At 45.0% G+C, this 21514-nt stretch overlaps 1 protein-coding gene across 1 annotated transcript in view; it reads left to right on the top strand.

Moving 5' to 3' along the window:
- The first annotated feature begins 760 nt into the window (after window positions 1–760).
- The window catches only part of LOC105465162 (sprouty related EVH1 domain containing 2), a 126249-nt gene continuing 105495 nt past the window's right edge, over window positions 761–21514 (top strand). The window contains exon 1 of the mRNA XM_011713436.3: window positions 761–1396. Coding sequence (XP_011711738.1) covers window positions 1371–1396 — 26 coding nt within the window. The 5' untranslated portion in view covers window positions 761–1370. The remainder of the gene's footprint in view (window positions 1397–21514) is intronic.

The raw sequence follows: 21514 nt of genomic DNA, 5'->3' as shown, positions 1-21514 counted from the left end.
CCCCGTCTCTACTAAAACTACAAAAATTAGCTGGGCGTGGTGGCGCGCGCCTGTAGTCGCAGCTACTTGGGAGGCTGAGGCAGGAGAATCACTTGAACCCAGGAGGTGGAGGTTGCAGTGAGCCTAGATCGCGCCACTGCACTCCAGCCTGGGCTGGGGACAGAGCGAGACTCCATCTCAAAACAAAACAAAAATCCGTTCCTCTATTGAGACAAAAAAGGAAAAAAAATCACAAGATTCACGTGAAACGGAAAAGCCTCTGCCTTTCTGAACCTTGGTAAAGTCGAACCCCCTCTCCTTTCTGGTTGGGTTGGGTTAGAGAAGCCAGCCCCTGGCACCTGCGCCGCCCCTACCTTCCCACCCTGCGGTGGGGGTAGTTGTTCCTCTGAGCCTGAGCACCTCTTCAGCTGTTTCACTCCCTCCCCTCCCTTGAGTTTCGCATCTCCGCCCCCGCCCAACCCCCCGATTTTTAATCTTGGGGTTTGGAAGGAGGGAGGGGGCAAAAACGGGAGCCAGATGTGTAAGAGTCCTCCGCTCCCGCCTCCTCTCTCCTCTCGGGCTTCCTAAAACCCGGAGCCCTAATCAAGGAGGATTCGGAGCCAGACGGTCGCGGCGAAAGCAAACAACTCGGCACCGCGGCTCCCCGGGGAGTGGAAGCCAGGAGGGAGGGGGAGAGGAAGCCGGGCGTGCTCAGTAGGCGGGACAAAGTTTTTTTTTTTTTTTTTCTCCCGTTTTTTTCGGTCGCAAGTAGGAAGCTTTTTGCACTCCACCACCTCTGGCCGCTGGGAAGACGTCATCGCTTCCGCCCTACTTCCTCCTCCTGTTGGCGGCGGTGAGAATCCAATATGGAGTAAATCGGTGGAGTCGAGAGATGGGGCTCGGACGGGGCGCCCTGCACCGCCTCCCAGGCGCACCTCCCCCGGCCGCCGACCGCTCCCCGGAACCGTGATTGGCCCGGCCCCCCGGGGGCGACCCCGGACCGAGTCCCCCCACCCGCGGCCGGCGCTCTCCTCCTCCTCGCAGCAGTCCCCGCCGCTCCAAGGCGCGCTTGTTTTTCTCCTGCTCTCCCCCACCGCCGTCCCCTTCCCAAATCTCGCCCCCTTTGCCCGCTCCCGAGCCCCCGGAGCCTCCGCCCGCCTCTCCCCACGGCGCTGCGGCGTTCACTCCCCTTGCAGCCTGCCTTTGCACCCCTTCCCCCAAACCTCACCCCGCTCCCTGCTTCCCCTTCTGCTGCGGCGCCCCCATCTCTAGCCGCCCCCCCTCCCCAAATCAGGCGATCTCCGGAGATGTGAAGAAGGGGGGCGAGCGGACAGGAAGATGAAGGGAGCAAAGCTGCCCGCCGCGGGACAGGCGTCTAGGTGAACAAGAAAATGACCGAAGAAACACACCCGGACGAGTAAGTTTGGTCGCGGGGTGGGACGAGGGTGCCCCGCGGGGGCAGCGTGGGGGCCGGGGCTGAGGATGCGGGCGGGGACGCTTATTGGGTGAACTTGGCGTGGGGTGCAGCGACTCGCTGACCTGTCGGGGTTGGGACGCGAGGCTTCCCTGCTTGTTGAAGTGAGGAGGGGGCAAAAACTGCTGCGGGCTGGCGGGCGCACGCCTAGGGTCGGCGGGCTGGTGGCCGCCCCGGGGGCCAAGGGCGTGCGGGTGACCTCCGGGCGGTCCCCGCTCCCTCTCCGAGGACTCACAGCACCCCCCCGCCCCCGAAATCCTCGGCGGCTGGAGCGGAAGACCTGACACCCCCACTCCGGCTTCCCGGGGCCGGTGGGTTTTTGCACAGTGACTTTGTGACTCCCGCCGCGCCGCGAGCCCCGCAGTCCGCTCCTGAGCCCACTGGGGCCTAGGCTCCGCCATTTCGTTTTCTTGAATCGCTCTCATTTGCATACCACATTTTCATTCATAAAAAACACGGCGGAGCGAGAGGAGGACGGGCGCGGGCTGCGCTGGGGTCTGGTGCGCCAGGGTCCCCGCGCGGGCCGGCGTGCTGGAGCCGCCCGAGGGGCCCCGCGGTGCGTGAGTGCCTGTGCACGCGCTTGTGGTCGGCACACGCGTCCTGCGGGGTCAGGCGGCTCGGGGCGGACCTAGGCGAGTGCGGCGGGGGCGTGCGGGGCAGCGCTCTGGGGGCGAGTGTGTGTGTGTGTGTCCTCGCGGGTGCGCGTGCACGGGCTTGTGCCCGGCCCGCAGGCCCGAGGGGAACAATGCTTGGGGCGCTCCGCCGGAGGGATCCCGGGCAGCCCCGCGCGGGACCCGTGACTGTCGCCAGCCCGGGGCGGAGGTGCAGCTGCCTCCTGCCTCGCGGTCCAGGGGTCCAGTTTGGCATTTTCTCTTCCTGGTCCGAGGCGTTTTCTGTTTCGGGTGCGACGGGGGCGGGGCCGCGGGGCCCGACACCTCAGGTCTTCTGCCTGGGGTCCGAGCGGTCATCGCGCGGCGGCCGCCGCTGCTGCTCAGTGGCTGTGCCCGCCACCAGCCACTTTTTTTTTTTTTTTTTTTTTTTTTGTGAATAAGACGCTCTCCTTTATTGTCACATGATATCCCTCCCCTCCTCCCCTGCACATTCATAAATCCGGAGTCTGCATCGGTTCCTTTCATTCAGTGCTGCCATTAGCCAAGGTAGTGGCGGCGCGGGCTTGGGCTCAAAGAGCCGGTTGGCAGCCGCGGGGACGCGCCCTGGAGGGAGGCCCCGCGCGCGTCTTAGCAGGGGAGTGCGGGCTGCGGGAGGCGTGCTCCAGAGGCCCCAGGTCTTTTGCCCCCCGCAGGCATTGGGCCTCAAGAGTGCTGGGAGGGGAAGTGACTCAGGGCTGGGCGACAGGGAGGCTTGTCTCTTGCAGCAGGTGACAGTGTTGTGTTCTACTCTAAGATCTACTCACTTTATTAAATATACCCCCTTTATCCTTTGGCGTCTGCTGTTGCCAGTCTGGGCGGGAATGGGGCTGCTGTTTGGGGAAAGGAATTTCAATTTCCTTCCTGTGAGTCCCCAGGGAACTTTGACTGCAGTAACCCCTGATCTTCCAGACACCCGTCACAGGAGAGGATCCCTGCTGGTGTGCCTGTCGCAGATGTCCCACCACATCTGCTGGTGTTTCTATTTCAGACGTTTTGCTTTGTCTTCGTATATAGCATCTTAAAATGGTAAAATGAAAAAAAAAGTTGCGCTCTTAGGGCTGAAATATAGAGAAGGATTATGCTGCTGGGCCTTGCTGCCTTTTGAACGTGGCCAATAAATCAGTATTTTTATGGGCCCTCGATTGTACCTGCACACAGAGTAGCAGCAGTGGCAGTGAGGTTGGTTGCTGTGCTCTGGCCTTGCAGATTCTTGGAGAGGTTTGACCGCTCTACCTTGGCTCCACTCCTTGGGAATACAGGCCTGACCTGGCCCTTTTTGTGGCAGCTTGTCAGCCTTGCATCTTTCTCCATCTGCTATCCAAAGCAGAAGGATTTCGAGTGGGATCACCAGCGAGGAAAGAATAGTTCCATTTTAGGCTCTCAGAGCAAGTTCAGCATGAAGCTGCAGCCTCCACTGCTGTCACAAGTCCAGTTGAGAGGATAGATATTTGAGGAGTTCTAGTTTCACTTAGAGGCTGAGAAAGCCTTGGCATCTTAGCCACTGAAGAAATGGGCTATAGGGGTTATTTTTAATGTGATGACCTTGGCACGAGACTTTACATGCCTGAGAAGAAAGCGACTTCGTGGGCTGTAAACTGCCATGGTAGCTACCGTCTATTATTATGTTCAACGTACCTGTGTAATGACGCATCTGAAAAATTCCTTTTAAGTGTTAGTGACAGTAAGGTTTCTCTCTCTGAATTACAGAGCTTGCTGTGATTGCTTTTTTGTTGTTCAGGTGTTGTTTGCTGCCACTGTCTTTAAGTCCAGAGCTAAAATTATTGTTTGATAAGGTAGCCATATTTGCTTAGGTTCTTGCTAGATTCCTACTCTGGGTGAATTTTGTTCTATTTTTTTCTTGTAATGATTTTATGTTTGAGGTCTCTCAGATACCTTTTGGAACCAGGCAGGGGTTGTTACTTAAGAGAACTGTGGCATCAAACTGGAGACCTAGGGAAGATGTATTTGTACTTTTGGTAAAATAGACTTGATAGTCTACATATAGTAAAGCTTTTGTGGAATGGTCCAGATAATATGTTTCATTTAGCATCAGAATGCAGTAAATCAGAATCTTGCAAATGGTAAAACTGTGCTTAATTTAAAAACAGTTTTGTTTTCTAATGTTGTTTTCCATGTCAATTTAAAGTTCTTCTAATATATGGTAATTCAGGAAACTCTCTTTGCTCTTGTTGACGATGGTCCCAAAAGATACCTTGCATATAAAATATACATTGACCATTCTGTCTTTCGTTCTCCCCCCCCACAAAAATGCATGTTAAAATTTACAATTCTACAGACTTTTAAAAATATAATTTAAGAAGTAAAGAGCATCAGCAAACTATTGTAAGTCGTCCTCTGCGCATAGGAGTGGAAGTTTTTTAAAAATTAAAGCATTTGATCATGGCTATGAATGGCTTGGAAATTCGCAGACAAGATAAACCTTCCTGAACCAAGCTCTAACCCTGGAGACATCGAGCTGCCATTCAGCTTTCTCTTTTGTTCCTTTCATGAACTCTTCTCTGTAACTCACTCTTTGCTGGGAATGGATTTGCAGCTTCCCTTTCAGTCATATTTTTCCCAACGTCGAAAGGTTTCCCATTAATAAAACAGGCATAAGTATTTTTGCTGAACCGTTTCAAAGACATTGCAGACATTGGGACTCTTGTACCTGAATAATTGAGCTTACTTCTCAAGAAATAAAAATACTGTTCTGTGAAACCACAATACTACTATCACATTTTACAAAATTAATAATTCCCTGATGTCTTTAACACTCTGCCTGAACTGTCTGCAAAAATGTCTTTTATAACTGGTTATTCAGCCAGAGACCAATAGAAGACCCCAAGTTAAATGCATTTGTAACATATATTTAAGGCTTAAGGCTTAGCCATTTTTATCACTTTATGATCTAAGGCAGTTTACTTTCGTATGTCATGTTGGTTTTATATGGAGTGGACAAAATGATAATAGACACTACCTATTTTGTGGAGCTGCTTTGAGAATTAAATGCGATAGCCTATGTAAAGCTTATAGTACAGGACTAGGCATAAAACAGGTGTCCTGTGTGGCTCTGCAGGGCACTGAGATAGATTTCTTTCAAGCTCAGCTTAATTTTCAGATAACCCTGTGAAGAAGGTGTTACCCCATTTAACTGATGAGAAAGCCGAGGTCAAGTTAGCTGCCTGAGAAAGCAAACATTTTTAAAAGCACTTTATTCATTTAGTCTTCTTAAAAATCCTGCGAGGTAGATAGTATTATTATCTCTATTAAATACTGGGAGAAGTGAGGCACAGAGAGGTGAAATCCTTTGCTCAAGGTCATGCTATGAGTAACTGAAGGAGCTGGGAATTGAGCACTCCAGTAGCGGGGTTCAGGAAGTGCTCTGTGCTCTTAACTAACCACTGTGAACCGCTGGGGGTGTCCAGCCTCAGTCGTTCTGACTCAGAGCTCGCAGCCTTTCTGCCAATCATGCTTGTTCATTATTCTTCTGAATTGGTGACAATCTGTCATTGCCATAATTTTTCTCACTTCACTTATCTTCCCAGAAAATGCTGTGAAGCATGAGGGGCATACTGAATTAAAATGGATTTAAATAAATTTGGGTTTGAGAATTCTGTGATACACCTTAAAGATAGTGGGAGTAGTGCAGATTCAGAGTTGGTTATTATTGGAATGTTAGATCTACATTAACTGAAATAACAGTTGTGGAAATTAAACTGATACAGTGAGTATTGATCCATTTTCTTTGTGTTAGCCTTAAAAAGGGGGGTATGTTTCTACTGTACATGAGTAGAACCCTTAAATGTTAAAAATATGGAGTTGTCTGTGCAGAATTAGAATATTGATTTATTCCTCAGAAAATCCCCACACTTCTGGAGACCCAGGCCCAGAGGATGGCTTGAGGCCAGGAGTTCAAGACCAGCCTGGGCAACATAGTGAGACCCTGTCTCTACCAAAAAATAAAAATAAAAAATTAGCCAGGTGTGGTAGCACACACCTGTAGTCCCAGCTACTCAGGAGGCTGAGGGGAGAGGATGGCTTCAGGCCAGGAGGTCGAGGCTGCAATGAGCTGTGATTGTGCCACTGCACTCTAGCCTGGGCGACAGAGTGACACCCTGTCTTAAGGAAAAAAAATGTTAAAAGCAAGACAAAACAAAACAAAAAAAACTGGAAAGACCTTAAGGAGCTTGTAAGCTAGGACCTGTCATAGTGTAAAGTTAAGTGCCTAGTGCAAGGCTGAACAGCTAGTGAAGTAGTAGACCTGGAGTGGACTAAGCTCCATCAGCTGGTGGTGGTCTGGGTTTGTTTCCATGGGAATATTAGCAAGTGCAACCTCCTTTCTGACTAAAGCTGGTCCCCTCTGCTTTCCTGTCCTTTTAACCAGTAAAATATATACAAAGTGGATCAGTAGCAATACCCAGAACTGTTTTGCCTTAGCAATTTGCTTACTTTTGCTTTTATTCTGAAATTCTCTTCTTTCTTCCTTCACTTCTCCAGTAGGTGACATTCTGCTTATGCCCCCAGCCATCTCTGAGCCATTGCATTTGGGTGGTCCTTTTTGACTTTCCCACCACAACCCCTCCTCCCAGTCAAAATCAAGTTGAAGTCAAAATCCAAGTCAAAATTGATGCCTGTGTGTAGTATTTTTTTCCCTGCACTATATGGCAATTATCATTTCAAGTTAGGCTTATACCAAGCTACATTCTGCATCTGAATATGAGCTTTTTGGATTCAAGGTTACTTCTCAAATGCCTAGTTTTGGACCAACACCATTGGGCACATTGTGGTTGCTTAACGTCTATTGAATAAAATAATGGATTTAATTATTTTAAAGTGCTATTTCATCTCTACTGACTAATACAATAATTACAAATGTTGTATTTGGTTAACTTAGGGTATACATAAGCCTCCTTCTGAGAAACTCAACCATGAAGCCTCTGGTATTTTGTGGAAATTCCGCGCAGAACTATCTGGTGGTAGTGATCTGTCATTGGTAACTCAAAACCAACTTTGATTCCATTATTGTTGCGAGAACTGACAAGTAGAAAATCTTGAGCACAATAAGACAGGGCCTGTTTCTGTGCCTCTGCAGGAGAACCTCTGCAGAAGTCACAATATTAACAATTTGCAATATCTGCAGGGTTCTGTCGGAGTCTTAACACTTGAGGGTGGATACAGCTGTGCCAATGAACTCCAATATTGGCATTATTCCTGTATTGCCAGCTGAACACAAATACAATCTAACGGCAAAATTTTCAGAAATTGAACAAGATTATAATAGAGGCAGACCAGAAAATTTTGGTGTATGTGATTATTTGTTTGGGTTTGTTTTTACTAAGATGAATTAGGCCAAGTTTTTAAAAAAGACTCCATCATATCAATAAACTTGATAACTTACTCTTAGAAATATTTAAAAATTACTATTTAAGACTAGAACATTGATGGTGCTTTTAAGGCATTTTCTAGGGCTTTTAGTGACTTTGAAGTAGAAGAAATATTTTGGGCTGGGCTTGGTGGCTCACACCTGTAATCCCAGCACTTTGGGAGGCCAAGGCGGGCGGATCACGAGGTCAGAAGATCGAGGCCATCCTGGCTAATACGGTGAAACCCCGTCTCTACTAAAAATACAAAAAATGTGGCGGGCGCCTGTAGTCCCAGCTACTCAGGAGGCTGAGGCAGGAGAATGGCGTGAACCCAGGAGGCAGAGGTTGCAGTGAGCTGAAATCGCGCCACTGTACTCCAGCCTGGGCGACAGAGCAAGACTCTGTCTCAGAAAAAAAAAAGAAATATTTTATATTGATGCTCCAGTGCCCCGTGGAGCAAAATATGTTTTTTTATATGCTTGCCCTGGGTAGGCATGAAGGATTGTTACACCTTGACATATGTCCTGTGTCATGGAAGGAAAGTCAGGCCAGGATCATAGGATTTTGCTAAATTAAGTAACAATTGTTTCCTAACTACCCATTTCCCTTTCTCAGGTAACCTTTATCAACATTATGTTCACATGTGGCATATTGCACACATATTATCAAATTGTGCTTATGTTCTTCCTGCTACTCTCAAAGGGTAGTTGAATATTTATTTAAAAACAAACTTTCAGTGTTTACTTGCACTTAGAGGGTAAAGGTAAAGAAACAGATTTTGACTTCACCCTTAGCATTTAACACTTGGAATGGAAGAGATTAGGACAAATATTGGAAGCTTCTAAAAGGTACGGTTTTGGCTCCTCTGTGTCCTGAAATAATGATTTTTTAGATCTGGTTGTTTTTGTTCTTCGATATATTTCCTGTGGTCCATTTATAAATGCTTAAACTTAATTATCAGTTACATTTTTTAATTGACTTTCATTTGTTCATCTGGTAATGACATTTTTGTCTTTCCATTTTCATTATTTATTCCTTTTGTTTCTTTTTCTTGTTGCTTTGCTTTGGCTCTGGCCTCCAGTACTGACCTTTCAGATACGCACTGTTTATTTTGTATTTGCATCACATACTAACTGAGAATGCACAGAGAAACTTGGCCCATCTGTCTTTCTAGGTGTAGGAATAGCTTTTTTTTTTTTTTTTGGAAACAAGGTCTTGCTGTGTTGTCCAGGCTGGAGTATTCAAAGCAATCCTTCTGCCTTGGCCTCCTGAGTAGCTGGGATTGTAGGTATGCGCCACCACACCTGGCTAATTTTTAAATATTTAGTAGAGATGAGGTCTTGTTATGTTGCCCAGGATGGCCTTGAGCTCCTAGCCTTAAGCAGTCCTCCTGTCTCGACCTTCCAGCGTGCTGGGATTATAGGCATGAGCCACCTGCACCTGGCATGGGAATAGCTCTATTTTTTATTTTTATTACTTTTTTTTTTTTTTTTTAGAGCCACCTGCACCTGGCATGGGAATAGCTTTATTTTTTGCTTTTATTACCTTTTTTTTTTTTTTTTTAGAGATGGGGTCTTGCTGTGTTGCCCAGGTTGGAGTGCAGGGGTGCAATCATGGCTTACTGGAGCCTTGAACTCCTGGGCTCAAGCAGTGCACCCATCTCAGCCTCCCAAGTAGCTGGGATCACAGGTATACACCACCATGCCCCGTGAGAATAATTTATTAACCCTCATACCCATGGCCTGGTAGAATGCTGAGCACATAGTAGGCTTTCTGTAAACATTTATCAGTTGGTTGAAGTAAATATTCAGTAATTGAAAAAATAATTGTACCTTGTATAAAAATTTAACAATTTTTTGCAATTTAAAGATAATTTAACAATTATCTTTTTTGGATACCTATATCCAAAAAAGACTTTGAGTTGCTTTTTCAAAACTACTAAAGGAGAGGCTGCCGTGATGGTAGTGGAAGAATCATGGACTTTGGAGTGAGACCATACCTCTTCCCCCACAAAGGGACCCTGCTAAGTATCCTAAGCCACCAGCCCTGGGTTAATGTAAGTGAAGTTCATTATGCTGTATACCTGATAGGCTGTTAAAAAGTAGAAATGGGCGGGGCATGGTGGTTCATGCCTGTAATCCCATCACTTTGGGAGGCCGAGGCAGGCGGACCACCTGAGGTCGGAAGTTCGAGACCAGCCCAACCAACATGGAGAAACCCCATCTCTACTAAATATACAAAATTAGCTGGGCATGGTGGCACATGCCTGTAATACCAGCTACTTGGGAGGCTGGGGCAGGAGAATCGCTTGAACCTGAGAGGTAGAGGTTGCACCGAGCAGAGATAGTGCTGAGCAGAGATCGCGTCATTGCACTCCAGCCTGAGCAACGAGAGCGAAACTCCATCTCAAAAGTGTAAATGGGGTAGCCTAGGTAAAACATTTTAGCACAGCACCTGATAAATTGAGATTCAGTGGCATCCATCTACCCCCGGTCTGTCCCACATCATGTAATAAGGTGTTCTTTTCGGAATTTACAAGGCAGAGGAGATCCATGAACTTTTCAAGGCAGGAAATGAGATTTTCACTTTATACCTTAGAGAGCTGAAATGACTTGCTCAAGGCTCCTCAGGGAGCTTGTGGGAGGATAATTAGGATTTAGAAGTCATGTTCTAAGACTGACTGTTTCTTTTGGCTTTCTAATGCTGTCCTGGTAGTTTTTGTACTGTGATAATCAATGATGCCCAGCTGACCATTGGCCCCTTTACTCAGTGATCCCAGTTAGCTGTGCTTTTTGAGATTCTGAGTTTTATAGCTTGTCTGTTCTCTTAGGGTAAGAGTACCTACCTGTAGTAGCATCCTTGGCTCCCCTGCTATCCCTGTGCCATTCCTGATATGTGGTCTAGAAATCTTATTACCAACAGCATTCAAATTGTCTCTAAAACAAAAGTCAGTAGGCTTGGTGGGGATGGGTGGAACTGACCATCCTCTTAGGAGTCACTTGGCTTATGACATGTTTTGTCCACTTGAATGCCATGTTTGGAGTTTCATTTTATTTTTCCAGCCGAGGAATAAAATGGATGATGGAGTGGGAATACAGATGTAGCGCTAGACTAGAGGTTTAATTTGTCAACATCCCAGTAATTTTACTCATTTTTATAGATCTTTTAAAGCAGCATATGTGTGACTGTAGTCTTAATATAGTTATTAGATTTCTCCCCTTTGCTTAAAGGCTAAGTCAAGTTTGATTTTGCTCAGACTCAGACTCCCAAAGCAAATCTGCCTTGCTAGAATGATGTGCCTGGGCTCAACAGCCCACCTCTGGCCCTGGAGGCCTAATAATGGTTGCCTTCTCATTGATCTGTGTGTGAGCACATTTCAGAACAGTACTCTGCTGTTTGTAAAAACAAAAAACAACAACAAAAAACCTTTGAAGACCCTACCGTCCATTCTAAGATGTCTTTTGTACTAAGGAAAATCGGGGATACTAGATTATAGGTGTTGATTTGGAGTGTGGTAGACCATGAATCTGAATAACTTGAATTAGAATGTACTTAGGCCCCAATTGCAAAATTATGTATAAGTTATTGTATTGGATAAAATAAATGAGTGGAAGTACAGCCAGAGGAGAGGTAGCCACTAGCCATTGAATACCTACCACATGCCATTCACTTACTGCAAATATAGAGCACCTAGCCTGCCATACAATACCAGACCTGTGGCTCAGGAAGTCCCTGCCCTCAGGGCGCTTATATTCTAGGGTGCTAGACAGTTTCATCTGCTTTAAGGTGGGAGGACAGCCCTCTTGATGACTGACTGACTGATTACTAGAGTTGTTTTCCATTTTCTTCCCCTACTTCCTGCTGGGTTCCTCCTAGAGCTGCAAACTAGAAATGTGAAGTGTTGGGGTTCTCATATTTGGGGAGGGGAACTCTTCATGCACAGCATTGACAAAGGACCTACAGGCCCTTGCCAGAATCTTCGAACAGGCAAGCTTTTCAAGTCGTTTTTAGGTATGAGAGAAAGAATGAGTGAAGGTGAGAGAGAGAGAGTGTGTGAGTGTGTGTGTGTGTGTTGTACGTACAGGCACGTACACATTCACGCATGGGTGGAATATGTCCAACAGTCAAGTGTCCACATACCACAGGTGAGGAAAAGATTCTGAGAGGGCACTGTCTTGCCTGGGGTCACACACACAGCAGGATTTGTTATTTTTAACCCAGGTCCTTTGACTTCAAATCTTAACATCTGTAGAACAACACTCTGGGTTACAACCTCACAGGGCCTCAGTTTTCTCGTATTAAAAAATGTGTTGCCTGAATAGCTTGGTTTATATTACTGTTGAGCAAATGAAATTAGAACTCATTTAGAATCCTGTAAACACCTCACAACTATGCAGTGACATTTCTTCCTCGCATTCCTGTTCAGCTCTTCTATGAAGTAGGGAGCCAGTGCCCATCCAGGTGGCCTTTTCTGTACTGAGATATAAACAGCAACTCTACAAATACTTGTTTTGGAAAGAGTAAGCCAACTTACCCCTGATGGAAAGCTTGTGAGAGCAATATGTCCAATACCTGGACCTGCATTGTAGCCTTGCTGTTTTGAGGGGAGCATCCTGTAGCGGTCCTTCTCAAACCTGAACTTACATAGGGATTCCCTGGGGAAATCTGGTAAAATGAAGATTCTGATCCTGAGATTCTGCATTCTTAACAAACTTCCCAGTAATGATGCCACTGAGGGTTCATGGGCTTATCCATGGCTGTGATGGTTTGTCTTCATTGTCCAGACCCTAATAAAAAGATGACTTCACATCTTTGGCATTTTGAATGTTTGCTGAAGAGGCTCATTTGATAAGAAGGTGGTGCTCATGCACTGAGAGGTATCATCAGGTGCCTGCCCTTCCCCATTCTTGGCAGGACTTCCAACTTTGAGGTACAGCTTGATTTTAGATAGAAATGTACTAGAAGAATTTTTTCTTTTCTTATGGCTGAAAGAGTTCTTGGTGAATGCCAGAAGACCCATGAGATCCATCACTTAAAAAGAAACGTGAAGTCCCAAACTGTGTGTGTAATGTCTGACTGTCAGCTGGCATTCTGCACCTTCCAGACAAATCAGTCATGTATGCACGGAAAGGCTGCCGCCCTGGGAAGCTTGGGCGCTCAGCCCTAGAAGAAATCACAGGAAGTAATTAAACTGAGAAGGTCAGAGAAAGAGGAAGTGGTTGTGTTGTTTCTGATGCAAAGAGCATTGTTGTTACTGGGAATCAAGATGATGATGTTTAAATCTCTTGGAATGTGACTGCTTGGGAATTTGATTGTATTGTGGCCCTTTTAGTTTATTCTTTTAGACATCAATGTAGTTAGGAAATGAATTGCTTTTAGTTCTTATCAGGAATCCCCACGTGCCTAAGCAGAAGTCTTAAGCGGGAGTTGCTTGTAGCTTGGCAAATTGCACTTAAATGAAATGAATGTCAAGACTATTAGAGGTTAATTTTAGGTGTCTGGAGTTCTCCCTAATTCTCCTGATTAAACACTTTAACATAATAGTTTCCTTAATTGGAATAATGATGGAATATTAGCATGCATATTAAACCATTTACCCAAATTTGAATAGGGTTAAAATGCAAATTATCCATCACTTGTCAGTGCTTACTCTTTAGAGATAATTCTGGTGAGAAATCGGAAAGAGACTGGAATATAAATTGGAATAGGGTTTTCTACTTGACGCAGCTTTGCTGGGAAAGACAAGAATAAACTAGAGGACTGAAATAAGTGAGAGGCCCCTTTGTTTCCCCCCAAAAGAGGTACTAAAAATACAAAGGCCTGTGCTGTCAGTAACTCCAACACGGAGGTGGGTACAATGGGGAATCTGAAACTAACCATAGACCCTCTGGTTGTATCTTCATTAGGTTGTCATATTTTTCCTTTTTTTTTTTTTTTTTTTTTTGAGACAGAGTCATGCTCTATTGCCCAGGCTGGAATGCAGTGGTGCAGTCTTGGCTCACTGCAACTGCCGCCTCCCAGGTTCAAACGATCCTCCCACCTCTGCCTCCCAAGTAGCTGGGACTACAGGCAAGCACCACCACGCCCGGCTAATTTTTGTATTTTTAGTAGAGAAAGGTTTTCACCATGTTGCCCAGGCTGGGCTCGAACTCCTGACCTCAAGTGATCTGCCCGCCTAAGCCTCCCAAAATGCTGGGATTACAGGTGTGAGCCACGGCACCTGGCCTGGCTGTCATATTTTTCTTTCAGAGGAAGGTGACTAAAACTTAAGGTCTCTCCCCAGCATTTACATATCTCATCTGCAAGTCTTGAACTGTTGCTACCACCCAGTGGTTTCCAAACAAGTGTCTGGGAAACCATATGCACTCCATGCATTTTTGTGAACCAAATACGTAAGTCTCCCAAGTACATGTATTACTGTCTTTCAGTGTATGTAGCTACATTTATAGAATAATAAAATACAACCTTATGAAAATACTACTGAATTCACAGTGGATGTTTGGCATATATTTTTCTTGGCTCAACAGTTAATTAAAAAAAAAAAAAACCCCACACAACTATAATCCCTGTGAAGGGAAGTGCTCCCTGAATTTTTTCCCTTTGAGTCCTTGTGCTTGGAAAGTTGGGAATTATTGTTATGAACCGCATTCTGGATATAAGAACGTAAGTGTGGGCACTCTTTGGGGGTGAGGGATGAATACACAGAGGGTGCCTTGGTACTCTAGAGTGGATTTAGTGGAAGGTCTGAAGGAAAGCAGAGGACGTTTAGTTGGAGTTGGATGGGGGGAATTGCAAGTGAGTCTAACCTAGAGACTAGGTATAAAGTTGGATCTTCTGATTAAAGGAGGAAGAGTTAGGGTAGTGAATCTTCTGTCTTCCAGTTCTGTCCCCTTTCTACTCTTGGAGTTAGCATTTGTGTGAATACCTTGTCTGTGTGGTGCACAAGTGGAAAAGAGGATACACTGAACACTAAAAGCTCTTGAATGTGGATACCAAGTCTAAAGAAGATAGGTACCCGGTTGCCAAGTGTAGTAAGTTCTGGGATGGGAGTCAGAAAACTTAGGTCTGCCACTGACCTGCTGTGTGACCTTGAGCAAGATAGTCAGCATCCCTAGACTCAGTTTTCTCATCTCTAAAATAAAGGGATTGAATAATAAAGTAATATTGAAGGACTCTTTTCATTCTAAATGTTGCAAGCAGAATTTATATTTTAAAAAAAAACTTTTTTTTTTTTTTTTGAGACGAAGTCTCGCTCGGCCTCCCAAAGTGCTGGGATTACAGGCTTGAGCCAAAAACTTTTTTCTTATAAGGATAATATTCTTGTTTTAAATAGAAAAAAAATTGATAAGAAATTAAAGGCCGGGTGCGTGCGGTGGATCATACCTGTAATCCCAGCACTTTGGGAGGCTGAGGCGGGCAGATCACTTCAGGTCAGGAGTTCGAGACCAGCCTGGCCAATATGGTGAAATCCTATCTCTACTAAATATACAAAAACTTATCCAGGGGTGGTGGCAGGCGCCTGTAGTCCCAGCTACTTGGGAGGCTGAGACATGAGAATCACTTGAACCCTGGAGACGGAGGTTGCAGTGAGCCAAGATTGTGCCAGTACACTCCAGCCTGGGCAAAAGAGTGAGACCCTGTCTCAAAAAAAAAAAAAAGAGAGAGAAAGAAAGAGAAAAAGAAAGAAAGAGAAAAGAAATACTTGTCACTGCACCAGCCAGGGGAGAGTTCACTTTCGACAAGGTGAGTCTTGAGTCTTTGAGGACTCAGAAAAAGATGATGGTAGTATTTGGGGGAGGACACAGGTCAGCAAGGTGGAGAGGAGACATCTCATGTCCAAAGGTTTCTTCCACAGATAGGGACACTGCATGTCTGAGTTTATGCTGGGGGAACTCAGAGAAAGCCGGTCATGTCAGCTGAGGCTAAATTTGGGAGGATATTGAGTACCAGCCAGGCTGACAAAGTATGTATTTGGACTTTTGTTCTTTGAGTAGAACAGAGCTGGTTGAGACTTTGAAACAAAGAGACGATGAAGTGATATGTTGGTAGAATCAAACAGATTAGTTAGAGTGCAGGCTAGTATGGAGTCAGGGAGACCACTAATAATTCTGTCTGACAGATCTCAGCTGGATTTTTCTCTCTGACTTTAGTTAAATGCAGTGAGCATGGATATAGAAACCTATGTTCTGGCCGGGTACGGTGGCTCAAGCCTGTAATCCCAGCACTTTGGGAGGCCGAGACGGGTGAATCACGAGGTCAGGAGATCGAGACCATCCTGGCTAACACAGTGAAACCCCGTCTCTACTAAAAAATACAAAAAACTCGCCGGGCGAGGTGGCGGGCGCCTGTAGTCCCAGCTACTCGGGAGGCGGAGGCAGGAGAATGGCATGAACCCGGGAGGCGGAGCTTGCAGTGAGCTGAGATCCGGCCACTGCACTCCAGCCTGGGCGACAGAGCGAGACTCCGTCTCAAAAAAAAAAAAAAAGAAAGAAACCTATGTTCTGAAGAGGTGGTTGTTGGTGAAGATGGTCAAAGGGGCTGTGAAATTCAGAACAAAATTAGCCAACTTATTTTGTAAATTAGACATACGGCCTAAAATTACCCAAGTGAAGCTTTGTTTTTGTTTGGTTTCAGTATTGTTACTTCTCACAGCACTCATCAGCGAAGTGGTGAATGCTTTGCCCTTTCTCGTTTAAGTAAAATGGTTTCCATCTGACCATAACCTTTTAGAACTAGAGAGGATCTTGGGAAAATACCAGCGCAGCTCCCTCTTTTTCACACCTAATTTGCAATCTGGAGAGGCTGAGTGACTAACTCAGGGTCACAAAGCTAGTTAGTTTGGGCTACATCAATGAGATATCATCTGGTTCCAGGCCTGTTTTGGGTACTGTGTTAAACATTCATGACAACTACTTTGAGTTATTGAACCATCAGGAGATACGAAAAAGATGGTGGAAATTAATTGAGAAAAAGGTGGCCCAGGTAGATGTTGAACCACCAGCATTGAACAGATGGCTAGCCTTGGTCACACCCTGCATGAGTTGGAGGTAGATGAGCTTCCCAGATGCTGTTCTTGTGTAGTAGCTCTCCTGAACATGGTAGGGAGGGGTCTGGGTCTTAAGCTTTGGTTTCTGCATGTTGTGTTCCAGGTACAGGAGCACTGGGAGTGGAGGCAGGGAAGGGCCTCCAGCTCCTGGGAGAGAGAAGGTGGGTCCTTAGATGATCAGTTGAAATACATGTGAAGTTCCAAGGTTTTTGCACCTGGGCACCAGAAAAATGTTTATGAAACATTACCTATGCTTGTTCTTCCTCCCCTGCTCCAGCGCCTTCTGTTCTCCCCATGTGTTTGCTTTTGATGTTAACTGCCAAGGCGGTGTGGTCATAGACAGCAGGAAGTAATATCTGATATGCAGGTCTCCTGGGGTGGGGGAAGGTGGGTGCCAGGATGGGAAGGGTGGCGGTTTTGGCACATTATTGTGAGAACTCTGTGCACTTAGAAGCCAACAGGTGCTGTTATAGCAAAGAGAGAGAAGGAGTTGTTGACTGTCTGGTCGTACATATAACCAGCATTTTTTATGGTAGCTTTTTACTCTTAAGTTTTTATAAGGCCACTGCACCATAGATTAGCTCCAAATAAAGTGGGGCTTGTCCTCTGTACTGAATCACAGAGCTAGGAAGAAGTATCATGGCCAAGGGCATGTACAAACCTAGGTTTGAGACAGAATGAAAATAGTCCCCAAACCAAGACACACTATCCAGAGATCCCAAGGTCCCACAGACGCCTAGGAGGACACCCACCCAGATTTGCCATGGTAAGGCTTGATCCATTTCCCAATCCTGCTTTGAAACTAGATTTTACCGTAAGGACTTCCATTGGGATAACAAGATTCATACTGCTTGTGTAGGACAGGAAACTTGTATTTTTTAAAAATTTTCCTTCTCTTGGGCTTCCAACTACCCCCTCCCCTCTGCTTTTCTTGTTAATCCGCATCAGCTGGGCATTCTTCTTAGCATAAAGGATCCCTTGTGAGGCTAAACAGTGAGGGGAGTTTGGTTATAATGGCTTACCTGTAGACCCACGCTTCCACACTCTCTTGTTCAGGATGGAGCAGTACAACAGTGACCAGGAGAACCAGATATGTGTGGTTCATTTCCCATCCCCTCCCTGGGCAGTGTGTTGGTTGGCATGCAGCCTGAAATAGACACCCCCCCAACTGTCTTAACAAGGACAGTTTAGCAACAAAACCAGAGGCCCCAAGGAAGAACATATCTGAGGTTGCTTGGGGATGTCACCAAGGAGAAACAACACTCTTCATCTCTCCCATCTTAACCTTTCTTATCCCTAGACCGATTGAATCTGAATGTCACCCCCATCCTCCCATCCTCCTGAGTTGATATTTTAAAAATCCAAGAGATTCTAACATGCTTTAACTCATCGGGATTTGGAAGGGGCAACACCCAATCAAACCTAGAAGGTTGCAGCCAACCTAGGCAGTATTGACCAGGGAGCAGCTAGTCTTTTTAAAGATCCTTCTCTCTCTCTTCTGCCCATTAATTCATCACGATTTATCTGTCATACTGGGTGGTATTTAAAAGATGACACACATTCGTATTAGTGAGCTGAGGAGAGGAATGTTGCTCCTTCCCTCTCACCCTTTGTTCTTTCTCATTTCAAATTAGGTGACCAATAACCTCCCAGGGAGGCATATACCAAATGGATGTTACATGTGAAGAGAATCGTAAGAGTCAATAAAAAATAAATTCTAATTGTTGATCCAAAGAGTCTCTTTGAATAAATAAAATAAAATAAAAATAAAATCACCTACAGCGGTCCAAAATTATAACTGGTTTTTATTTTTATTTTTAAAGGTTTGGCTGAAACTTTAAAAGGTCTATTAATGTTTTCAGAAATTTTCCTTGGTGATATAACACAGATGCCTTTAGGATATGAATTTAGCTATTTTAATGGTTAAAGCAGTAAATATAGAGGTGCTTTAAAATGTTGCCCCCTTTTGGTGGAGTGGGGGCCAGTTACTTTACAGGAAACAGGAATAATTCCTTGTATTTGAATTTTTTTTTTTTTTTTGGACAAACCTTTGTTAACATAGGATTGGTATTTGCTTGAATTTAAAGGAAAGCAGAGCTATAAAATCATATGCTTTTACCTAGAAATAAAAATACATTCACTTAAAACAGATGTCTCTAACAAAGACTGATGCCAGGTTTTAAGATTGTATCTTGTCACCCAAAGTGTGGCACTGCGTGCAAATGTGGGGAAGGCCCAAAAGTTGTTTTAATGTCTTAGGAGAAAATGTGAAGGGCATACATAAAAATGGGACAGAATCTTACATATCAATGTGAATGTACTTAATGCCACTAAATTGTATAAAAATGGTTAAAGTGGTAAATTTTATGTTATGTATATTTTAATATGATTAAAACATTTTGTTTACGCTAGTTGTGATGGCTCATGCCTGTAATCCCAACAATCTGGAAGGCCAAGACAGGAGAAGAGGAGTTCAAGACCAGCCTGAGCAATATAGCAAGACTCTCTCTCTACCAAAACAAAAAAAAAATTTTTTTTAAACGGGACAGAGTCAACTAATGACTTTATAAGAACTCAGAGAAACACTTCCCTCCTGAAAAATGGAATCCTGGACACAACTATCTGGCTCATACTCCCCAGAAGCTGACTCTCCTATTTACATCCTTATTTATAGATTTCTAGCTCCCAGTCAATTTCTTCCTAGTCCCCTCTGCAACTCTGTTCTCCCTGTCCCGCCCCAAAAGCTCCCTTCACAGAAATTTAAAGATCAACTTTGCGATTACTCCAGTAATGGCCAAAGTCTTGCATCTCCTTAAGGTTCCTGCAGTTCACCAAGCATATACATTACTTTCTGTAGTACCAGTGCATCTTGACAAGGGGTTGGAACCTCTGAGAATGTTCTAGAAGTCTGAATTACCTGGCAGTAGAGCAAACAGCAGAGCTGGGTCTTAGTTGTGGGTGGTGGGGATGATGATCCCAGACATTCAGGGGACCAAGGTTGAAGAAAGACTCCTCCATGACAACTGATAGGCCCTTGGGCAAGCACTTCACATCCACAGCCTCCGTGGTTCTCGAGGGCAGCAAGAATAGGAGCTTCAGAGGTTTTACCGATCATAGGTGATGATAATGTGAAAAAGGTAGTATTCACACACGTGTAAAAACCAAGCAAGGCAGCCCTTCCTCCTTTCCCCTATTTGGAGAAGGGACAATTCAGCATTTAGCAGATGAAATTAAGAATCACTTAATTCAAACAAACATGTTCGAGGATGCGTATGTGTTGTAGTGCATGCCTGTGAAAAAACAAATTGTTCTTTGAAAATGCTTGACCCCCCCCCACCTTTTTGTTTTGTTTTGTTTTTTAAGACTTAATGTTTCTCTCTTTAAGTAGTTTTACTAGTAGCATGTTGGTGTAAATTGGATTGTTAGCGTTTTCTGGGACGCTATATCCCTAGAGTGGGAATATTAACAACTTAGAGTTTTTTGTGACTTTTTCAATAAAACTACACACACTAACTCTTACCAACAAGTACTCATTCTTGATTGTTGAAAATTTATACTCATTCATAAACTGTTTATAGATTTGATGCTTTCTGGCCTTGGGGAATACTAAAGTCACCAAATTTGGCAATCTGTATGTTCAGTAGAAAAAACAAATGTCGTGATGAACCACTCTGATAAGCTTTGGAGTTAGGGATATTTGTGATGGAAGCACTCAGACCCCACAGGGACTGAAACACAGGATCAGAAAATATGCAAATCAAGGGAGCTGAGAAGGATGCCCTGTCCTACCACACTGGTTGGCCCTGCAGCTTATGTTTGGACGTGTGCTTGATGTGGAATGCCTGGGTCCCACTTGCACCGTGACTTGGGTATGCAGCTCTAATAGTCAGCGAGTTCTTCTGTGGAACCACTGTCCTCTGCAGCAGCGACAACCAATTCTCTGCTGTTGTGACCGCGCTGCAGACAACACAACACAGAGGGTTTCCTTTCTTCTCTTCTGTTGGCCAGACATCATCCTGGTCTCCTGATCAGTGGACAGATACAACCACATCTCTTCATAACGTGGGAACCCAGAAATGCGATGCTTTTCCAGAGGCCGCAGCCTCTTATGCACTGTGGGTATTTGCCTCCCTGTAAAGTCTGGGGTGACTCTGAGGCCACCGTCAGGGTAAAGGCTCCAGGCTGTTGGCATGGAAAATGCATGCTGTCCTTATGAAACCTGCAGCGTTGGTTTTCTCTTGAAAGTATGTTGGTCACCATCAATGGCACCTGGGCCTTAGAGGGGAAACATCTCTCCCCTTGAGATGGGGTGGGAAAAAAGAAGGTCCTCTTAGTGTCAGTATGATCACTTTCTGGACAATTTATTTGCTCCAAGGCAAGGATGGGGAAAGGAGTTCCTCCTGTTCCAAGGATCAGCCCACTTAGGTGAAGGACTCTGGTCTTTGTATTCCCTGGGTGGTATTCTTCAGCAGGGAAGAAGGTGAATGATCTGCTTATAGTGCCAAAGTTGTGACCATAATAGGACAGTTGCTGATGTGCACTTAAGTCAATGCAATGAGGCACAGGATTGCAGCAGAGAAAAGTTTAACTGTAGGACCGCCGAATGAGGAGATGGGAGGAAACTTCAAATCCATCTTCCTGTGGAGTTTGAGACTAGGATTTTTAAGGGTTTTGGAGTGGGCCAAAGTGTGAAGATCATTGATTGATTAAAGAGTGCAGCATAAAGTCTCGGGGCAAGGAGATGAAGAAGCTGTATTCTCATACTGATCTCATTCCTCTTGGGGAGGGGGGTCTTCAAACTGGTTTCTGAAAAACATCTTAAAGGATCATTAAACAAAAGCCTCTGACTAATGTCAGAGATCGTGTCTACAGGAACAACAGGGATGCAAATCCACTCTTAAACGGTCACATGACCCTGATGCCAGAAATCTACCTCTAGGAATAATGGGATTGCAAATAGTCAATATCTAGTGCTAGGTGACTTTTAGCAACAAGGAAGTGG

This window comes from Macaca nemestrina, chromosome 13, assembly GCF_043159975.1.
Source record: "Macaca nemestrina isolate mMacNem1 chromosome 13, mMacNem.hap1, whole genome shotgun sequence".
NCBI lineage: Eukaryota > Metazoa > Chordata > Mammalia > Primates > Cercopithecidae > Macaca > Macaca nemestrina.
This window is presented reverse-complemented; position numbering and strand designations above follow the sequence as displayed.